Raw genomic sequence first — 17500 nt, 5'->3', positions numbered from 1 at the left:
TCAAACTGGTTGTTGTGGTCATCAAACCATTCCTGAACCATTTCTGCTTTGTGTCACGGAGCATTATCCTGCTGAAAGAGACCACAGCCATCAGGGAATACCGTTTCCATGAAAGGGTGTAGATGGTCTGGAACAATGCTTGGGTAGGTGGTACGTGTCAAAGTAACATCCACATGGATGCAGGACCCAAGGTTTCCCAGCAGAACATTGACCAAAGCAGGACACTGCCTCCGCCGGCTCGCCTTCTTCCCATAGTGCATCCTGGTGCCATGTGTACCCCAGGTAAGAGACGCACACGCACCCGGGCAACCAGGTGATGTAAAAGAAAACGTGATTCATCAGACCAGGACACCTTCTTCAACTGCTCCGTGGTCCAGTTCTGATGCTCACGTTGGTGCTTTTGGCGATGCACAGGGGTCAGCACGGGCACCCTGACCAGTCTGCGGCTATGCAGCCCCATACGCAACAAAGGGTCCTGCACTGTGTATTCTGACCCCTTTCTATCAGAACCAGCATTAACTTCTTCAGCAGTTTGATCAACAGTAGCTCGTCTGTTGGATCGGATCACACGGTCCAGCCTTCTCTCCCCACGTGCATCAATGAGCCTTGACCGCCCATGACCCTGTCTCCGGTTCACCACTGTTCCTTCCTTTGGCCACTTTTGATAGCCACTTCAACGGTCAGTCAGAGTGTTATGGCTGACAGGTACAGTGAGGGAAAAAATTATTTGATCCCCTGCTGATTTTGTACGTTTGCCCACTGACAGAAATGACCAGTCTGTAATTTTAATGGTAGGTTTTTCTGAACAGTGAGAGACAGAATAACAACAAAAAAATCCAGAAAAACACATTTCAGAAAAGTTTTACATTGATTTGCATTTTATTGAGTGAAATAAGTATTTGACCCCTTTGCAAAACATGACTTAGTACTTGGTGCCAAACCCTTGTTTGGCAATCACAGATGTCAGACATTTCTTGTAGTTGGCCACCAGGTTTGCACACATCTCACATCTCAAGGAATTTGGGCCCACTCCTCTTTGCAGATCCTCTCCAGGTCATTAAGGTTTTGCGGCTGACCCTTCAGCTCCCTCCACAGATTTTCTATGGGATTAAGGTCTGGAGACTGGCTAGGCCACTACAGGACCTTAATGTGCTTCTTTTTGAACCACTCCTTTGTTGCCTTGGCCGTGTGTTTTGGGTCATTGTCAGGCTGGAATATCCATCCACGACCCATTTTCAATGTCCTGGCTGAGGGAAGGAGGTTCTCATCCAAGATTTAATGGTACATGGCTCCGTCCATCGTCCCTTAGATGCGGTGCAGTTGTCCTGTCACCTGGGGATGGTGTACTTGGAGTCATAGGCAGCATTCCTCCTCCTCCAAACATGGCAAGTTGAGGTGATGCCAAAGAGCTGGATTTTGGTCTCATTTGACCACAACACTTTCACCCAGTTCTCCTCTGAATCATTCAGATGTTCACTGGCAAACTTCAGATGGTCCTGTACATGTGCTTTCTTTAGCAGGGGGACCTTGTGGGCGCTACTGGATTTCAGTCTTTCACGGCGTAGTGTGTTACCAATTGTTTTCTTGGTGACTGTGGTCCCAGCTGCCTTGAGATCATTGACAAAATCCTCCAGTGTAATTCTGGGCTGATTCCTCGCCATTCTCATGATCATTGAAACTCCATGAGGTGAGATCTTGCATGGAGCCCCAGACCGAGGAAGATTGACAGTCCTTTTGTGTTTCTTCCATTTGGAAATAATCGCACCAACTGTTGTCACCTTCTCACCAAGCTGCTTGGCGATGGTCTTGTAGCTCATTCCAGCCTTGTGTAGGTCTACAATCTTGTCCCTGACATCCATGGACAGCTCTTTGGTCTTGGCCATGATGGAGAGTTTGGAATCTGATTGATTGCTTCCTTCTGTGGACAGATTTCTGGACAGATTTCTGGCTCCCAGGTGTCTTTTATACAGGTAAGGAGCTGAGATTACAGTAGGAGCACTCTCAGGGAGTGCTCTTAATCTCAGCTCGTTACCTGTATGAAAGACACCTGGGAGCCAGAAATCTTTCTGATTGATAGGGGATCAAATACTTATTTCACTCATTAAAATGCAAATCAATGTAGAACTTTTCTGAAATGCGTTTTTCTGGATTTTTTTGTTGTTATTCTGTCTCTCACTGTTCAAATACACCGACCATTAAAATTACAGACTGATCATTTCTTTGTCAGTGGGCAAACGTACAAAATCAGCAGGGGATCAAATCATTTTTTCCCTCACTTTATATTGTGCACTAACAGTTACTCCTGCTGGACTCTGGAGGTCATGAAATCATGTCTGTGAGGTGAAGGAGATTTTTATTTGATTTGTTGAATTAATAAACTAATTCATTTGATGCAGTATAAAATAACTTGTATAAATAACCAAGCGCTGGTGTGCTACATTTACAGAGAAACTCTAACTTCATTTATAACCTAGTCTTAAGTCTGGTTTAGGTAAGGAAAATGATTTGCTTATGGTCAGAATCAGACACAAATAAGACACAGGTCTGTTTTAATCTCCTTCACTACATGTGCAACTCTCAGATAACTTCTGAATGCTGTTTAAGTTACACCTGAGGTCTGATTGGCTATCCACATTCCAATACGAGGGCCAGAAGACATCCACTCTGCTTACAGTATTCGTCAGAACCCCTTCATTCTGGTGTTAGTTGTAAACACACACTTTCAGAACCTGGGATTATGATTGTGAAAGTAATTAAGTTGAAAATGGCTCACAGTGATTACTCTTTAATTAAACACATCATTAAACAAATTATTTTCTTCCTTCCATCAGACCGAGATCTCATTCATGACTTGATTCCTCACCACTCCAACTTCATTTAAGCTGATTATGTCACGGAAAGGCACTTAAGGAAGGCAGTCAAGAAGAAGTGAATGAGGGTATGTTAGGAAAGGATTGGAACAGAACCCTATTTATAGACATCATGGCAGATTGAATGGAGTTTAGAACCAGTATTAAGAATGGTACAAAATGCTGTGTGTGAGTGTGTGTGTATGTAAGGGTGCTACCTCAATTTACTGATAATTACACAGATGGACCATAATTGGTCAGCTTCGGTTTGGGAGTGTGACACCTGTTTGTGTGTGTCTTCTTGGACATGGATCAGAATATTCAGAAAAGACAGAAGGCAAGGTGGTGAGTGGTGTGTGTGTGTGTGTGTGTGTGTGTGTGTGTGTCTGTGTGTGTGTGATGAAGATAGAAAAATGATGGAATTGCAAAATGAAGCTCATCTCACTCCATCATGCCACACGTATGGGTTAATGCACTCATCATGTGTTTAATGGGCAGCCAGGTTTAAAGACGAACACTGAGAGGCCTTGCCTCATTCCTGCCCTATTTTATTTATTTTTGCTTTGAATAAAATGCAAAATAACAGATTATAGCCTGGTAATTTACATCAATGACTAACACCAACACTGTTAAGGTTTAAGGGTCCAGCAGGGGTAGTTTGGTGGTCCTGGGCGGTCCTAGCTTGGTGGTCCTAGCTTAAAATCTGAGATAACATTGCCTTGCCCTGCTTTGTCACTTTAAACCTTTCTCTCCTAATTTGTATCTTCAATATCATACCATTCTTGCTTACCTGTGAACAATGATTGTTAATAAATTACTTGCAGTTCTAGTAGTATTGAGATTGCACAATGAAGAGTTTCTCAGGATAAACACACTACTCAGACTGACACTCCACTGTTGCTAGTGCGCTATGTGATTTAAGACGTTCCTGTCTTTCTTTACACAGGCCAATAAATTGCGCACAAAGACCCTGAAGAATACACTGAATCCAGTTTGGAATGAGACCCTGATTTACCACGGCATTACAGCTGCTGACATGACAACAAAAACTCTCAGGTACGAATGCTGCTGTCCATGCTAACGCTAGAACATGTCCTAGAACTGTAGTCTCACTTCATTAGCAGTGCTGTAGTCTGTAACCAGGTGTCTGTAGTCTGCCAGCCACACTTAAGCAGCTATTGTCTGCACTCAAGCTGTAGTCCCACTCATGTACCAGAAATATAGTGAGCCAAGTACCTGAACTATAGTCTATGATCAGGTGCTACACCTGACAATCATACTCAAGATGCAAAGCTGTTGAGGACAAGAGGTATAGTCAATGAATTTCTACTAGTTTGTGCTGGTGTAGCGGAGCTGTAGTACCCTAAACAGTATCCAGAGTCATAATTACTTGAATACAAGAACTATTGTCCTCAGTCTGGAACTTAGTTCCTACTCAGGCACTGCCAACCTTGCATAACTGGACTACATGTACAACCTAATTGGATTGCAGGTACTGCTGCATGCTACACGTAGTGACAAGAACCTTAACAAACCACAAAACTAGAGACAAATCAGTCAGGAAGGATAAGGAGAGAGCAACTGTCTGTGGTCACTGTTGGGATGTCTTACTGTTACCTTTCCAGTGCACCTGCTGTCACTTTCCTTTGTACTAAAGCAGAAGAAACTGATACTAACTGGACAGATTGATATACCTGAAGTTTTATTTACCTAGTGGTATACTTTGATGGTTAAGTGTTCACTTAATTTTTTTGAGCTGTGTATATACACCAATCAATCAGACATAACATCATGAGCAGTGGCAGGTGAAGTGAAGTATCTATCAGTATCTATCAAAAGTGGTCCAAGGAAGGGACAGTGGTGAACCGGTGACAGGGTCATGGGCGGTCAAGGCTCATTGATGCACGTGGGGAGTGAAGGCTGACCCGTGTGATCCGATCCAACAGACGAGCTACTGTTGATCAAACTGCTGAAGAAGTTAATGCTGGTTCTGATAGAAAGGGGTCAGAATACACAGTGCAGGACGGGTCAGGGCAGCAAAAGGAGGACCAACACAATATTAGACAGGTGGTCATAATGTTATATATACAATTGAGTAAGAGGTCTTTGCTTTATACTCAAGTATGAGAATCCACTATAGAATCCGCTTGAGTATTAGGGTTGTACTTAAGATTTTTAGTAAAGTCCAATAAGTTCACAACATTTGTTTCGTAGACCTGGAGGCAAGAACTGTGGTCCAACAGAGGAACCAAAACTTTGCTCCATGTATCAGGTAACAAAGCTGTAGCTTGTATCAGAGACATTGCTTTCTGTTGAATACAAGAGCTGGAACCCACACTATGGGGCCAGAATTGCAGTCCATAGTTGGGTATGAGTCCTGAAGTCGACACTGTACAGACATACTCCAGGACTAGATCTTTAGTCTGCACCTGAGTAACAAAGCTCTAGCCCACTGTAAATTGTTAGATATGTACAAATATCTATGTACTTGCTGTGTAGACTTGAGAACCGGAATTGTGGTCCACGGTGAAGAACTGTAGATCATTGATATTCTACAGATATAATAAATAACTATAAGCTAGAACTCTAGTACTCAAGTGTGTGTTTAACAATAGTACACAGAGAGCATTCCAAACAGAACCCAATCGGGTTACCAAGGTCCAAACTCGGTTAATAGAGCTGGAGCCCACACTTGGGTCACAAAGCTGTCATCCACACATGGGTCCACACTCAAGTACTAGAACTATGGCATACATTTGAGTACTAGAGTTGTGTTGGATAGTTAAGTAGATGATTTGCAGTGTAATAAAGCTCTAGTGGACTCCAGAGTACTAGAGCTATTGTTTGTTGATAGTAAGGTTGTTGGACATGTTCTAAAAATAAAAGCAGTGTGGTCAGTATGCTTATTGTGTGAACTTCAAATCCCACGAGCATCTTTGCATACCTTATTAATCACTGAGGAGACTTGCTAATAGTGTTCTACTTTTGTGTGTGTGTGTGTGTTAATGGGTGTTTAAAACAGAATGAGAAGAATGAAGTAAGAGAGAGATAAGAAGATAAATGAGATGAAGTAGGAAAGAGGAACCTTAGTGAGGAGGGATAGGGGGATAGGGAACGGGACCATTCGGTGACACAGTTGGATACAAACCTCCGGCGATCAAACACACTCACACACACGGGTCCGTCCTGCTGCGTGAGGGCATGTTGAGACACAGAGAGAGAAAGACACGGAAAGACGGAGAAAGAACGATAGGCAGCCAAGAAGCTCTCCCTAGGAGACTAATGAAATGGAGAGCTGGAGGGGAAAGAGATTATTGAGAAGGCGTGTATGTGTGAGTGTGTGTAAAGAGAACAAGATGGACCATTCATCTCGGGAAAAAAGATGATTCAAGACCGTATGGCAGTGTGCTGTAATTTCTAGGGAAAAACGGAAAACCGCCTTTATTCGGAATCTGATTGGAACACAGCCGAGAACATTGTTTCGGCTGAGTTAGCAAGAAAAAAGTGGAAGTTAGCACCTTTAACAGGCCAGCGATGTTCAAAGTGTGTGTGGCGGATCGTGATGAATAACGGAGTGTGCTGCTGATCCTGAGAATATTCTCTCCTGTCATTTATAAAGTAAAAATAAAACTCGTTAATCATGCATGACTAGAGAAAGAGCAGCGGTCACATGTCTTGCTATCTTCTTCAAAGCCGAGCGAAAATCAATCTTCCCTATGTTTCCAGAACCCTCCATTCTGGAGGTCTGGGAAAACTCCTCCTTGGATATCTAGGATATTTCACCATGTTCATGTTTTATTTAGGTTGATTTCAATCCTTGCCTTGGGGTCTGCTTCAGAGATCATGTTGTTAACACACACTGTGGTGAACCCCATCGGTCTCCATAAAGATGCCTGGAATGCCGCCGGCTCAGGGTGCTTCTCTCTCTGTTTGATGGAGTTTTCTGGAACGTTGCATCAGAGTGAAATGGACCTGAACCTAAAGAGTGCAGTTTGTAATCAGTCTTTGAAGCTGCTGCACCATCATTATCATTAAAATGGACATTAGAAAAGGAGAGTTTATACATACTGCACCACACAAAGTTTTAAAATCACCTCATAAAAAGATATTAATCACACAACATTTAGCCAGCAGTACAGAAGCAGCACTAATCACCATTGTGCCAGGTGACCAAATATTGATCACCATTGTTCCCAGTGACTAATCACTTCTCACCTTTGATCCCACTGACCAATCGTTGATCACCACTTTCCGAGTAACTTCCCAGTCACTGTCCACCCTCGTTCTCAAAGACTAATCATTGATCATGCCTATTCCAAACAACACATCATTGATCACCAGTTTTCCCAATGACCAATAACTGGCCAACATTTTTCCTGAAGAGCAATCACCATTTATCACACTGACCAGGAACTAATCACCATTCTTCCCCGAGACCAAACAGTGACCACCATTGTTCTCAGTAAATAATAACTTTTAACCACTTATCACCACCATTTTTAATCACTTATCAACATGGCTCATAATGACCAATCACTGGTCACTATGGCTCTCAATGACAAATCACTGGTCACCCGGCTCCTAATGACTAATTACTCATCACCCTGGCTCCTAATGATCAATCGCAGATCACCATTGTTGTTAATGATGAATCATTGATCAACATTCTTGATATTAAACAGTCTTCACTGTGACACTTATAGCTAGTAACAGAGAATTATTCCATTTGCTGTATTTCCTTTGTATCTATTTCCTACGGTGACTAAGAAGTACAGAATAAAAAAAATATATCAAAAAACACAAGGACAGAGTGGAAAAGTTAGGTATAGTGTGTGAATGGAACTCTTCCCTCTGATTGGACGAGACATGGGTCACTCAGGATCGACAGGAAGTCCAGCAGTATCTGCAGCAGTAGAAAGTGGATTGGTGTGTGTATGAACACAGCTCTGCTCTTATAGCGCTCCTTACATCCTTTAATCTGGAATAGTTTGGTCTTCCAGAACATTCCTGGTGTGTTTTTAGAGATAAACTAATCTTTACTCCATGATACACTATCAGTATATCCAACATCACACTGACCATATGAACGTCCTTCCTCACAGTAGAGCTGAATGAACTCCAGTTTCTTATAAAGGTAAATATACAGTGCCTTGCAAAAGTATTCACCCCCCGTGGTATTTTTCATGTTTCGTTGCCTCACAACCTGGAAATAAAATGGATTGTTTGAAGGTTTGCATCACTTCATTTACAGAACATGCCTACAACTTTGAAGATGTGATTTTTTTTTTATTGTGAAGCAAACAACAAATAGGACAAAATAACAGAAAACTTCAGCATGCATAACTATTCACCCCCCTAAAGTCAGTACTTTGTAGAACCACCTTTTGCAGCAATTACATCTGCAAGTCGCTTTGGATAAGTCTCTATGAGCTTGCCACATCTTGCCACTGGGATTTTTGCCCATTCTTCAAGGCAAAACTGCTCCAGCTCCTTCATGTTGGATGGTTTCCGCTTGTGAACAGCAATCTTCAAGTCTGACCACAGATTCTCATTCCAACACATTTAAATGTTTCCCCTTAAACCACTCGAGTGTTGCTTTAGGAGTATGCTTCGGGTCATTGTCCTGCTGGAAGAGGAACTCCGTCCCAGTCTCAAATCACGGGCAGACTGAAACAGGTTTTGCTCAAGAATATCCCTGTATTTAGCACAGTCTATCTTTCCCTCGACTCGGATCAGTTTCCCAGCCCCTGCTGCTGAAGAACATCCCCACAGCATGATGCTGCCACCACCATGTTTCACTGTGGGGATGGTGTTCTTGGGGTGATGGGATGTGTTGGGTTTGCGCCAGACATTGCGTTTTCCTTGGTGGCCGAAAAGTTAAATTTTAGTCTCATCTGACCAGAGCACCTTCCTCCATACATTTGGGGAGTCGCCCACATGTCTTTTGGCAAACTTAAAACGTGCCTTCTTATTTTTAGCACTAAGTAATGGCTTTTTTCTGGTCACTCTTCCATAAAGCCCAGATCTATGGAGTGTACAGCTTATTGTGATCCCATGCACAGATACACCAGTCTCTGCTGTGGAACTCTGCAGCTCCTTCAGGGTTACCTTTGGTCTCTGTGCTGCCTCTCTGATTCAAAGCCTGACTTGTACTTCTCAACAACTTTGTCCCTGACTTGTTTGGAGAGCTCCTTGGTCTTCATGGTGTGATGACTCTTGCTTAGTGGTGTTGCAGCCTCTGGGGCCTTTCAGAAAAGGTGTGTTTATACTGACAGATCATGTGACACTTAGACTGTACACAGGTGGATTTCATTTCATTAATTATGTGACTTCTGAAGGTATTTGGTTGCACTAGAACTTTTGAGGGGCTTCATAGCAAAGGGGGTGAATACATATGCACATGCCAATATTCAGATTTTAAATTTTTTAAAATTCTTTTTTATATATATTTTTCTCATTTCACTTCACCAACTTAGACTATTTTGTGCAGATCCATCACATAAAATTCAGATTAAAAAAAACATTTAAATATAATGTAACAAAACACGAAAAATGCCAAGGGGGTGAATACTTTTGCAAGGCACGGTATATGTTTGTTATTTTCTTTAAAAGATTTAAAATTGCACTATCGAAAAATAATGGTTTAAAGTGAAGACAGAACTCCACACATGTACAGAAAATAAAGAAATAAAGTTAGATACACAATTTCCTACTTCCTGTATATCCTGAGTAACTGATGTCTTATCCAATCAGAGGGAAGAATTCCATTCACACACCGTACCTACCTTTTCCTCTTTGTCTGAATCGTCCTCGTGTTTCAGGATGTTATTGTGTTCATTTTTTTTATTTGGTTATATTTGTTATTTTGTTTTTTTCACTTCTCGGCACTGTAATTTCCCAGACTGCTCACTTCCACTTCTTCATGTCTGCGTTCTGCACAGAAATGTTTTGAATATTATAAATACATAAATATTTAGTTTGTGGTGATGACCAGAGCTGACATCTTTCCACAAGAAATAATTCAGGGTTTTACGTTTATGCTGGATATCTTCAGGAAATCTTCCTGTAAGCTGTGTTCACATATCTAACAGCTTTCTGAGCAGACGTTATCTTCTTTCCTCTGAAAGAGTGAGCAGCACTGAACAGGAATAAAGGAGTGTTAATGAACTGCGGCGTCTCTGTACTCTATAATAAAAGCAGAGGCGTAATAGCTGTAATAAAAACACACCATGGTCTTAGAGTTGACCTTTTTTTGAAGATAGTGTAAATGGATTGTGCCGTGTGGTTATAATTCTTTGTAATTTGTCCCGCTGTCCCGCGCGGCAGGAAATGCCAACACCTCGGCAGAGCCGTGAGAGAGAGAGTGATGAATACGGCCACATTTTTAGCCCGAGTCTCGCACCTCAGCTCACATCACGCTGTTTGTTTATGAGCACACGGGGAAGCCAGAAGGACCTCGGCAAACCTCATGTCCTCAAACGTCCTTCGACAAGGACGATGGGATGTAAAATGGACGATTTGGATGAAAGATGAAACAGGTGTTGTTTCAGTCTGATCTCCTGAAATTAGCCCAAAATATTGAGATGCTAAAAAAGGAAGACACGTTTTTCTTGTTGTTCTCAGCCTTCCTGTGGGAACACAAGTTCACCGTGGTGTTTTGTTCTGTACATCATGTACACATATATCTGATTCATCACTCGGTTGTTAGGATCAAACGGAGCTACACAACACGATCCTGCGATTTTATATGTTCCATGCCAAGTGTGAAAGGTTTTGCGCTACAGCTATGATGCTAAAATAGCTAACAAGCAGTGGAGGCTCGCATCCTCCAATTTAGCGTCTGAAACAGACTCGTTGATGTGGGTTCTGGCACGCTGGTTTCTATAAACATGAAGATGGAGGAGCTGTGATCGCTCAGACCTCCATCACGCTCTGTCTCGGGCCACGCCCACACGGATAGAGACGCTTTTGAAAACTTCTGTTTCTTTTTCTGGTCTGCTGTACAGTTTCCAGCTTTGTGTAAATGAAGACAAAGTTTATAAAACATGCTGAAGATATTAAAACTGACACGTAACACACAGTGCGAGTCTTAACATGTTTTTTGCGTGTGTTAGGACTTCATTTATCACGGCTGCTGATTGGTTCGTTACTTTGATCTCTGTAATTTATTATTTGCTAGCGTGAGAAGATCGTGAGATTTTGGTGTTTTTCTGTCTGTTCTCCTTTTCTATCACTCAGTAGTTGAGCCGTTTGATGTGACAGATTACGGCTCTCCGTCGCCACCTGCTGGTCTGGCGTGCTTATGCGGTTCTTCATGAGAGATCTCTGAAAATGCTGCTTTGGACAGGAATTTATTTAAAAACAGCTGATCATAAATAGACTTTCTGAAACATGTGTGTATATACGTTTGTTGTAGAGGCTTGAGGTCAGAGTGAGGTATCAGTCTCAGACAGGGGGTGTGGCCTAAAATCTGAAGGTGGAGCTTTAGGCTATGTTAGAAGCGATTGAGTTCACATGATCAGTATATAGAATTGAAAAATAAAGTCAGTGTAAATGATTAGTTTTCTTTCTGGTTTGTTTCTGAGCTGTTTGAGGAGAGTGGGTATAGATTCTGTTCTGGACGTCACCCAAACGTCTGCTAACGTCTGCTCTCGCTGCTAATGAAAGAGGAACCATGCCAAACACTGGAGGGTTTTGGAACAGGGTTTGGATGCTGGAATGAACAAGCTGTCAACTCCCTGTGTGTGTGTGTGTGTGTGTGTGTGTAACATCTGTCAAGTATGACTAATACATCACAGGAAGGAATTGGAAGATGACTCTCAGTCATTCTGTCCCCCTCCCCTCTCTTTCTCTCTTTCACTCACCCCCTCACTCTCGCCCTCTCTCTCTCTTTCTCTCTTTCACCCCCCCCCCCACACTCTCTCCCCCCCTCCCCATCTTTCTCTTTCCCTGTCTCTCTCTCTCTCTCTCTCTCTCTCAGGCTGTGTGTGTGTGATATGGACCGTTTGGGTCGTAACGAGTTTATTGGTGAAGTGCGAGTTGCTTTAAAGAAGCTGAAAGAAGGAGAGAGCAAACGATACAACATGGGACTGGAGAGAATTGCACAGGTACTGTGTGTGTATGTGTGTGTATTTGTACATATACAGTAAGTGCATAATGTGATCCATAATTTGCTGCAGGTGCGAGAAGGTAACAATCAGACGGTGGATCAGAGTTCACAACTAGTGGAGGAGGAGGTACACACACACACACACACACACTAATCAGCTGATTAACAAGAGCAGTTTGTCGAAATGATTGATTATTGATTTTCCCGGCCTCATTGTCTCCTCTCATTTTGTGTGTGTGTGTGTGAGACAGAGGGGACGTATCCTGGTGTCCCTGTGTTATATCATGGAGAAGACATGCTTGGTGGTTGGGATTATTCGCTGTGCTCACCTCGCAGCAATGGACTCCAACGGCTACTCTGACCCCTTTGTCAAGATGTGAGTGAAACTAGGAGTCTAGGGTTTAGGGTACATAGTTTGGGTATAGAAGTTGTAGGGATTTGGGTTGTAAAAGTTGGGGTGTAGGGGTTAGGGCAGGGTTCCCCAAACTTTTTTGTACCATGGACCGGTTTGATACCAGACAATTTTTCTGCAGCCCGGGGTGGGGTTGGGGTTGGGGTTGATAGAGGGAGCTCATTTTAGCTAGGTTTATGCCGAGTTGGATTTATGCCACACTGCACGATTATCAGAGTGGTCAGATCACGGTTGCTTTCACACTGCATCTGTGTTAGCATTCAGTCTCTGCTGTGTTCACACTGCACCATGGATTGGCGACAGGAGCTTTGCATGACTTTACAATAGGAAGACTCGCCCACAACTCTGTCTGATCCGCAAACTGCATTTCACAACCGAACGTACGCAAGAAATAATTAGGAAATAAAACAAGATCACACGTGAGTTCTCGTGCGAGACTGGAAATGTTACCCCGCAAAAAGTTTGCGATCCAAATGGTCACTGCGGGTGACAAGGATTGTTCATTCTGCAGAATTGAACAAATGAATAACTGCAATGTCCTGCTGCTGATGCGGCTGGTCAAGCAAATGTTTCTGCTTTATTTCCTGTTTGATGTAATTGTAAAGCTTATTTATTCTGATAGAACAATATTTAAGACATTATTCTGATAAAAACATATAAACTCTATTAAACTATAATATTGTGCTCCAACTGAAGCCATTCTGAACTGAACATTCTATTTATAGTCACTAAGGGTATAGAGTATAGGGGTTATCAGTTTAAGATATAGCCGAATAGCATGACTGGTGAATAAATTCATATTAAATTAGTCATGTAATTAGCATCTCATTGCTAACGTTAGCATGCTAACAGTGTGAGCCTCAGAAATCAGAGACAGTGATAGTGTCATGCAGTGATAATTAGTGCTCCATAACACCACCGCTCCACACACGCTAATCACACGTTAGTGCTGCAGGCTTCATTAAAACAGCACAACTCTGTGGAACAGCATCACACACACACACACACACACACACATTACAAACAGATTTTCAGACTGATTTTATTTTCAGCACTATGTCTGGGTTTTTTTTTGCTTTAATTGGATTCTTTGCTAACACGGAGACGTGAACGTGGCGTTTAAAGACAGTAATCCGTCACTTTCGAACCCACTCGCTCTGGAGAGCTACGCCTGTCTCGCCTGTAAATAATGGTGTTTATATTCGCATCGTGAGACACAATGTGGATAATTAATAACTAGCGCTCGGCCTGTGAAATATCTTTCAGATGCTAATTCACTCGCCGTCATCGTCACACACATTATTCACACATTAACTCACACCAGGGAGACGCCACCACCATCTCCACCATCTCCACCACCACCACTACCACCATCTCCACCACCACCACTACCACCATCTCCACCACCACCATCTCCACCACCACCACCATCTCCACCACCACCATCTCCACCACCACCACTACCACCATCTCCACCACCACCACTACCACCATCTCCACCACTACCACCATCTCCACCACCACCACCACTACCACCATCTCCACCACCACCACCACTACCACCATCTCCACCACCACCACCACTACCACCATCTCCACCACCACCACCATCTCCACCACCACCACTACCACCATCTCCACCACCACCATCTCCACCATCTCCACCACCACCACTACCACCATCTCCACCACCACCACTACCACCATCTCCACCACCACCACCACTACCACCATCTCCACCACCACCACTACCACCATCTCCACCACCACCACCACTACCACCATCTCCACCACCACCATCTCCACCACCACCACCACTACCACCATCTCCACCACCACCATCTCCACCACCACCACTACCACCATCTCCACCACCACCACTACCACCATCTCCACCACCACCACCATCTCCACCACCACTACCACCATCTCCACCACCACCACCACTACCACCATCTCCACCACCACCACTACCACCATCTCCACCACCACCACCACTACCACCATCTCCACCACCACCATCTCCACTACCACCACTACCACCATCTCCACCACCACCACTACCCCCATCTCCACCACCACCACTACCACCATCTCCACCACCACCACCATCTCCACCACCACCACCACTACCACCATCTCCACCACCACCATCTCCACTACCACCACTACCACCATCTCCACCACCACCACTACCACCATCTCCACCACCACCACCATCTCCACCACCACCACTACCACCATCTCCACCACCACCACCACTACCACCATCTCCACCACCACCATCTCCACCACCACCACTACCACCATCTCCACCACCACCACCACTACCACCATCTCCACCACCACCATCTCCACTACCACCACTACCACCATCTCCACCACCACCACTACCACCATCTCCACCACCACCACTACCACCATCTCCACCACCACCACCATCTCCACCACCACCACTACCACCATCTCCACCACCACCACCACTACCACCATCTCCACCACCACCACCACTACCACCATCTCCACCACCACCACCACTACCACCATCTCCACCACCACCATCTCCACCACCACCACTACCACCATCTCCACCACCACCACTACCACCATCTCCACCACCACCACTACCACCACTACCACCATCTCCACCACCACCACTACCACCATCTCCACCACCACCTCTACCACCATCTCCACCACCACCACTACCACCACTACCACCATCTCCACCACCACCACTACCACCATCTCCACCACCACCACTACCACCATCTCCACCACCACCACTACCACCACTACCACCATCTCCACCACCACCACTACCACCACTACCACCATCTCCACCACCACCACTACCACCATCTCCACCACCACCACCACCTCCACCACCACCACTACCACCATCTCCACCACAACCACTACCACCATCTCCACCACCACCACTACCACCACTACCACCATCTCCACCACCACCACTACCACCATCTCCACCACCACTAACACCATCTCCACCACCACCACTACCACCATCTCCACCACCACTACTACCACCATCTCCACCACCACTACTACCACCATCTCCACCACTACCACCATCTCCATCACCACTACTACCACCATATCCACCACCACTACTACCACCATCTTCACCACCACCACCTCCACTACCATCTCCACTGCCACCACCACTACCATCTCCACTGCCACCACCACCTCCACCACTCCCAACACCACCACCACCTCCACGGTCTCCACCACCACCATCTCCACCACCACCACTATCATCTCCACTGCCACCACCACCTCCACCACTCCCAACACCACCACCCACCACCACCACTATCATCACCACCTCCACTGCCACCACCACCTCCACCACTCCCAACACCACCACCCACCACCACCACTATCATCACCACCTCCACTACCATCTCCACTGCCACAACCACCACCATCTCCACTACCACCACTACCACCACCACCACCTCCACTACCATCTCCACTGCCACCACCACCTCCACCACCTCCACCACTCCCAACACCACCACCCACCACCACCTCCACGGTCTCCACCACCACCATCACTACCATCACCACCTCCACCATCTTTACATTACATTTACATTTCTGGCATTTGGCAGATGCTCTTATCCAGACCTCCGAACTTCGTGTGGCCTTCAGATTAGCTCAAGAAGAGTACATAGAGAGCTTCATGGAACAAGTTTTCATGGCAGAGAAGCTGCATCCAAGCCTTACATCACCAAGTGCAATGCAAAGTGTCAGATGCAGTGGTGTAAAGCATTGGACTCCAGAGCAATTACGCTTCTCTGTCAGAAGAGTTGAAGCTGTTATAGCGGTAAAGGGTGAGACAACTCCATATTAAACCCAGCTGATTAAGAATGTTTAAGGTTCATGTGCATGTAAAGGCAGACGTCCAAAAACTTTTGGCAATATAGTGTATCAAGAACACACGGGGTCTCAGAGTTACTTCACTTACAGAACACTACTACAGAACATGACAGAACCTGTTCATGACATCACTCAGCTTGGAGAGACCATTACATGATGTAGAAACCAGACCAGTGCAGTCAGGGGCTGATTAACATACAGCAGCAGGACTTCATTTCACTTTTCTTAATTCATTTAACTTTTTTTGTTGTGTTCAACATAAATGTGTGTGTGTGTGTGTGTGTGTGTGTGGTATATCTATAATGAATAACAAATATTAAATGTTGAGTAATCTGCTGATCTTGGTCTCCTGTTCTCATGATTCTCTGTTATAGATTATCATCTGTTCATATAGATATTCAACACAGAGATATCTCTAATTCTCTCTCTCTCTCCTCCTGTCTGTCTCTTTCTATCTCTCCCCACCACTCCTCCCTCTGCATCTCTCCCTCTCTTTCTCTATCCCTGTCTCTCTATCTCTCTCTCTCCCCCCATATCTCTCTTTAATTCACCCCCCCTCTCTTTTCTCTATTCCCACCCTCTGCATCTCTCTCTCTCTTTCTCTCTCTCCCCACCCCCCCTCTGCATCTCTCTCTCTCTCTCTCTCTCTCTCCATCTTTTTCTCTCTCTCTACCCCTGTCTCTCCATCTCATTCACCCCCCCTCCATCTCTTTATCTCTCTCTCTCCCCCATATCTCTCTTTAATTCACCCCCTCTCTCTTTTCTCTATTCCCCCCTCTGCATCTCTCTCTCTCTTTCTCTCTCTCCCCACCCCCCCCTCTGCATCTCTCTCTCTCTCTCTCTCTCTCTCTCTCTCTCTCTCCAATCTTTTTCTCTCTCTCTACCCCCTGTCTCTCCATCTCATTCACCTCCCCCCCCTCCATCTCTTTATCTCTCTCTGTCCCCCCCGTATTAATTTGTTATGCTCTAAATTGAGCTTTTGGTTCTTCTTCCTGTAATTTCTTTGGAAAAGTCCTGAACTTTTGAAATGAAAGGAAGAACGTTTCTCTGATTCATTTCCGTTCACTTCAGCACTTTATTGCCATAAATTCCAGGAGTTATAATGAGATTTTCTGCAGTAAGAACATCAGAGATAAATAATAGATAAGAGGAGAGATGAGTGACTTTCTTTTTTTACTTGAAGTGAAACAGAGCTTTAATATTTCACCAACATCTCCTTCT

At 44.6% G+C, this 17500-nt stretch overlaps 1 protein-coding gene across 6 annotated transcripts in view; it reads left to right on the top strand.

Annotated features, from left to right (window-relative positions):
- doc2d (double C2-like domains, delta) overlaps positions 1-17500 on the top strand; it is a 37538-nt gene that overhangs the window by 9231 nt on the left and 10807 nt on the right. For all 6 annotated transcript variants that reach the window (XR_009204596.1, XM_058390069.1, XM_058390068.1 and 3 more), the window contains 4 exons: positions 3796-3905; positions 11830-11956; positions 12029-12085; positions 12210-12334. Coding sequence is in view for 5 of the 6 variants with exons in the window: in XM_058390069.1 (XP_058246052.1) it covers positions 3796-3905; positions 11830-11956; positions 12029-12085; positions 12210-12334 (419 nt within the window). In the remaining variant the exon portion in view is untranslated. The remainder of the gene's footprint in view (positions 1-3795; positions 3906-11829; positions 11957-12028; positions 12086-12209; positions 12335-17500) is intronic.

Source organism: Hemibagrus wyckioides, linkage group LG05 (genome assembly GCF_019097595.1).
Source record: "Hemibagrus wyckioides isolate EC202008001 linkage group LG05, SWU_Hwy_1.0, whole genome shotgun sequence".
Classification (NCBI taxonomy): Eukaryota; Metazoa; Chordata; class Actinopteri; order Siluriformes; family Bagridae; genus Hemibagrus; species Hemibagrus wyckioides.
This window is presented reverse-complemented; position numbering and strand designations above follow the sequence as displayed.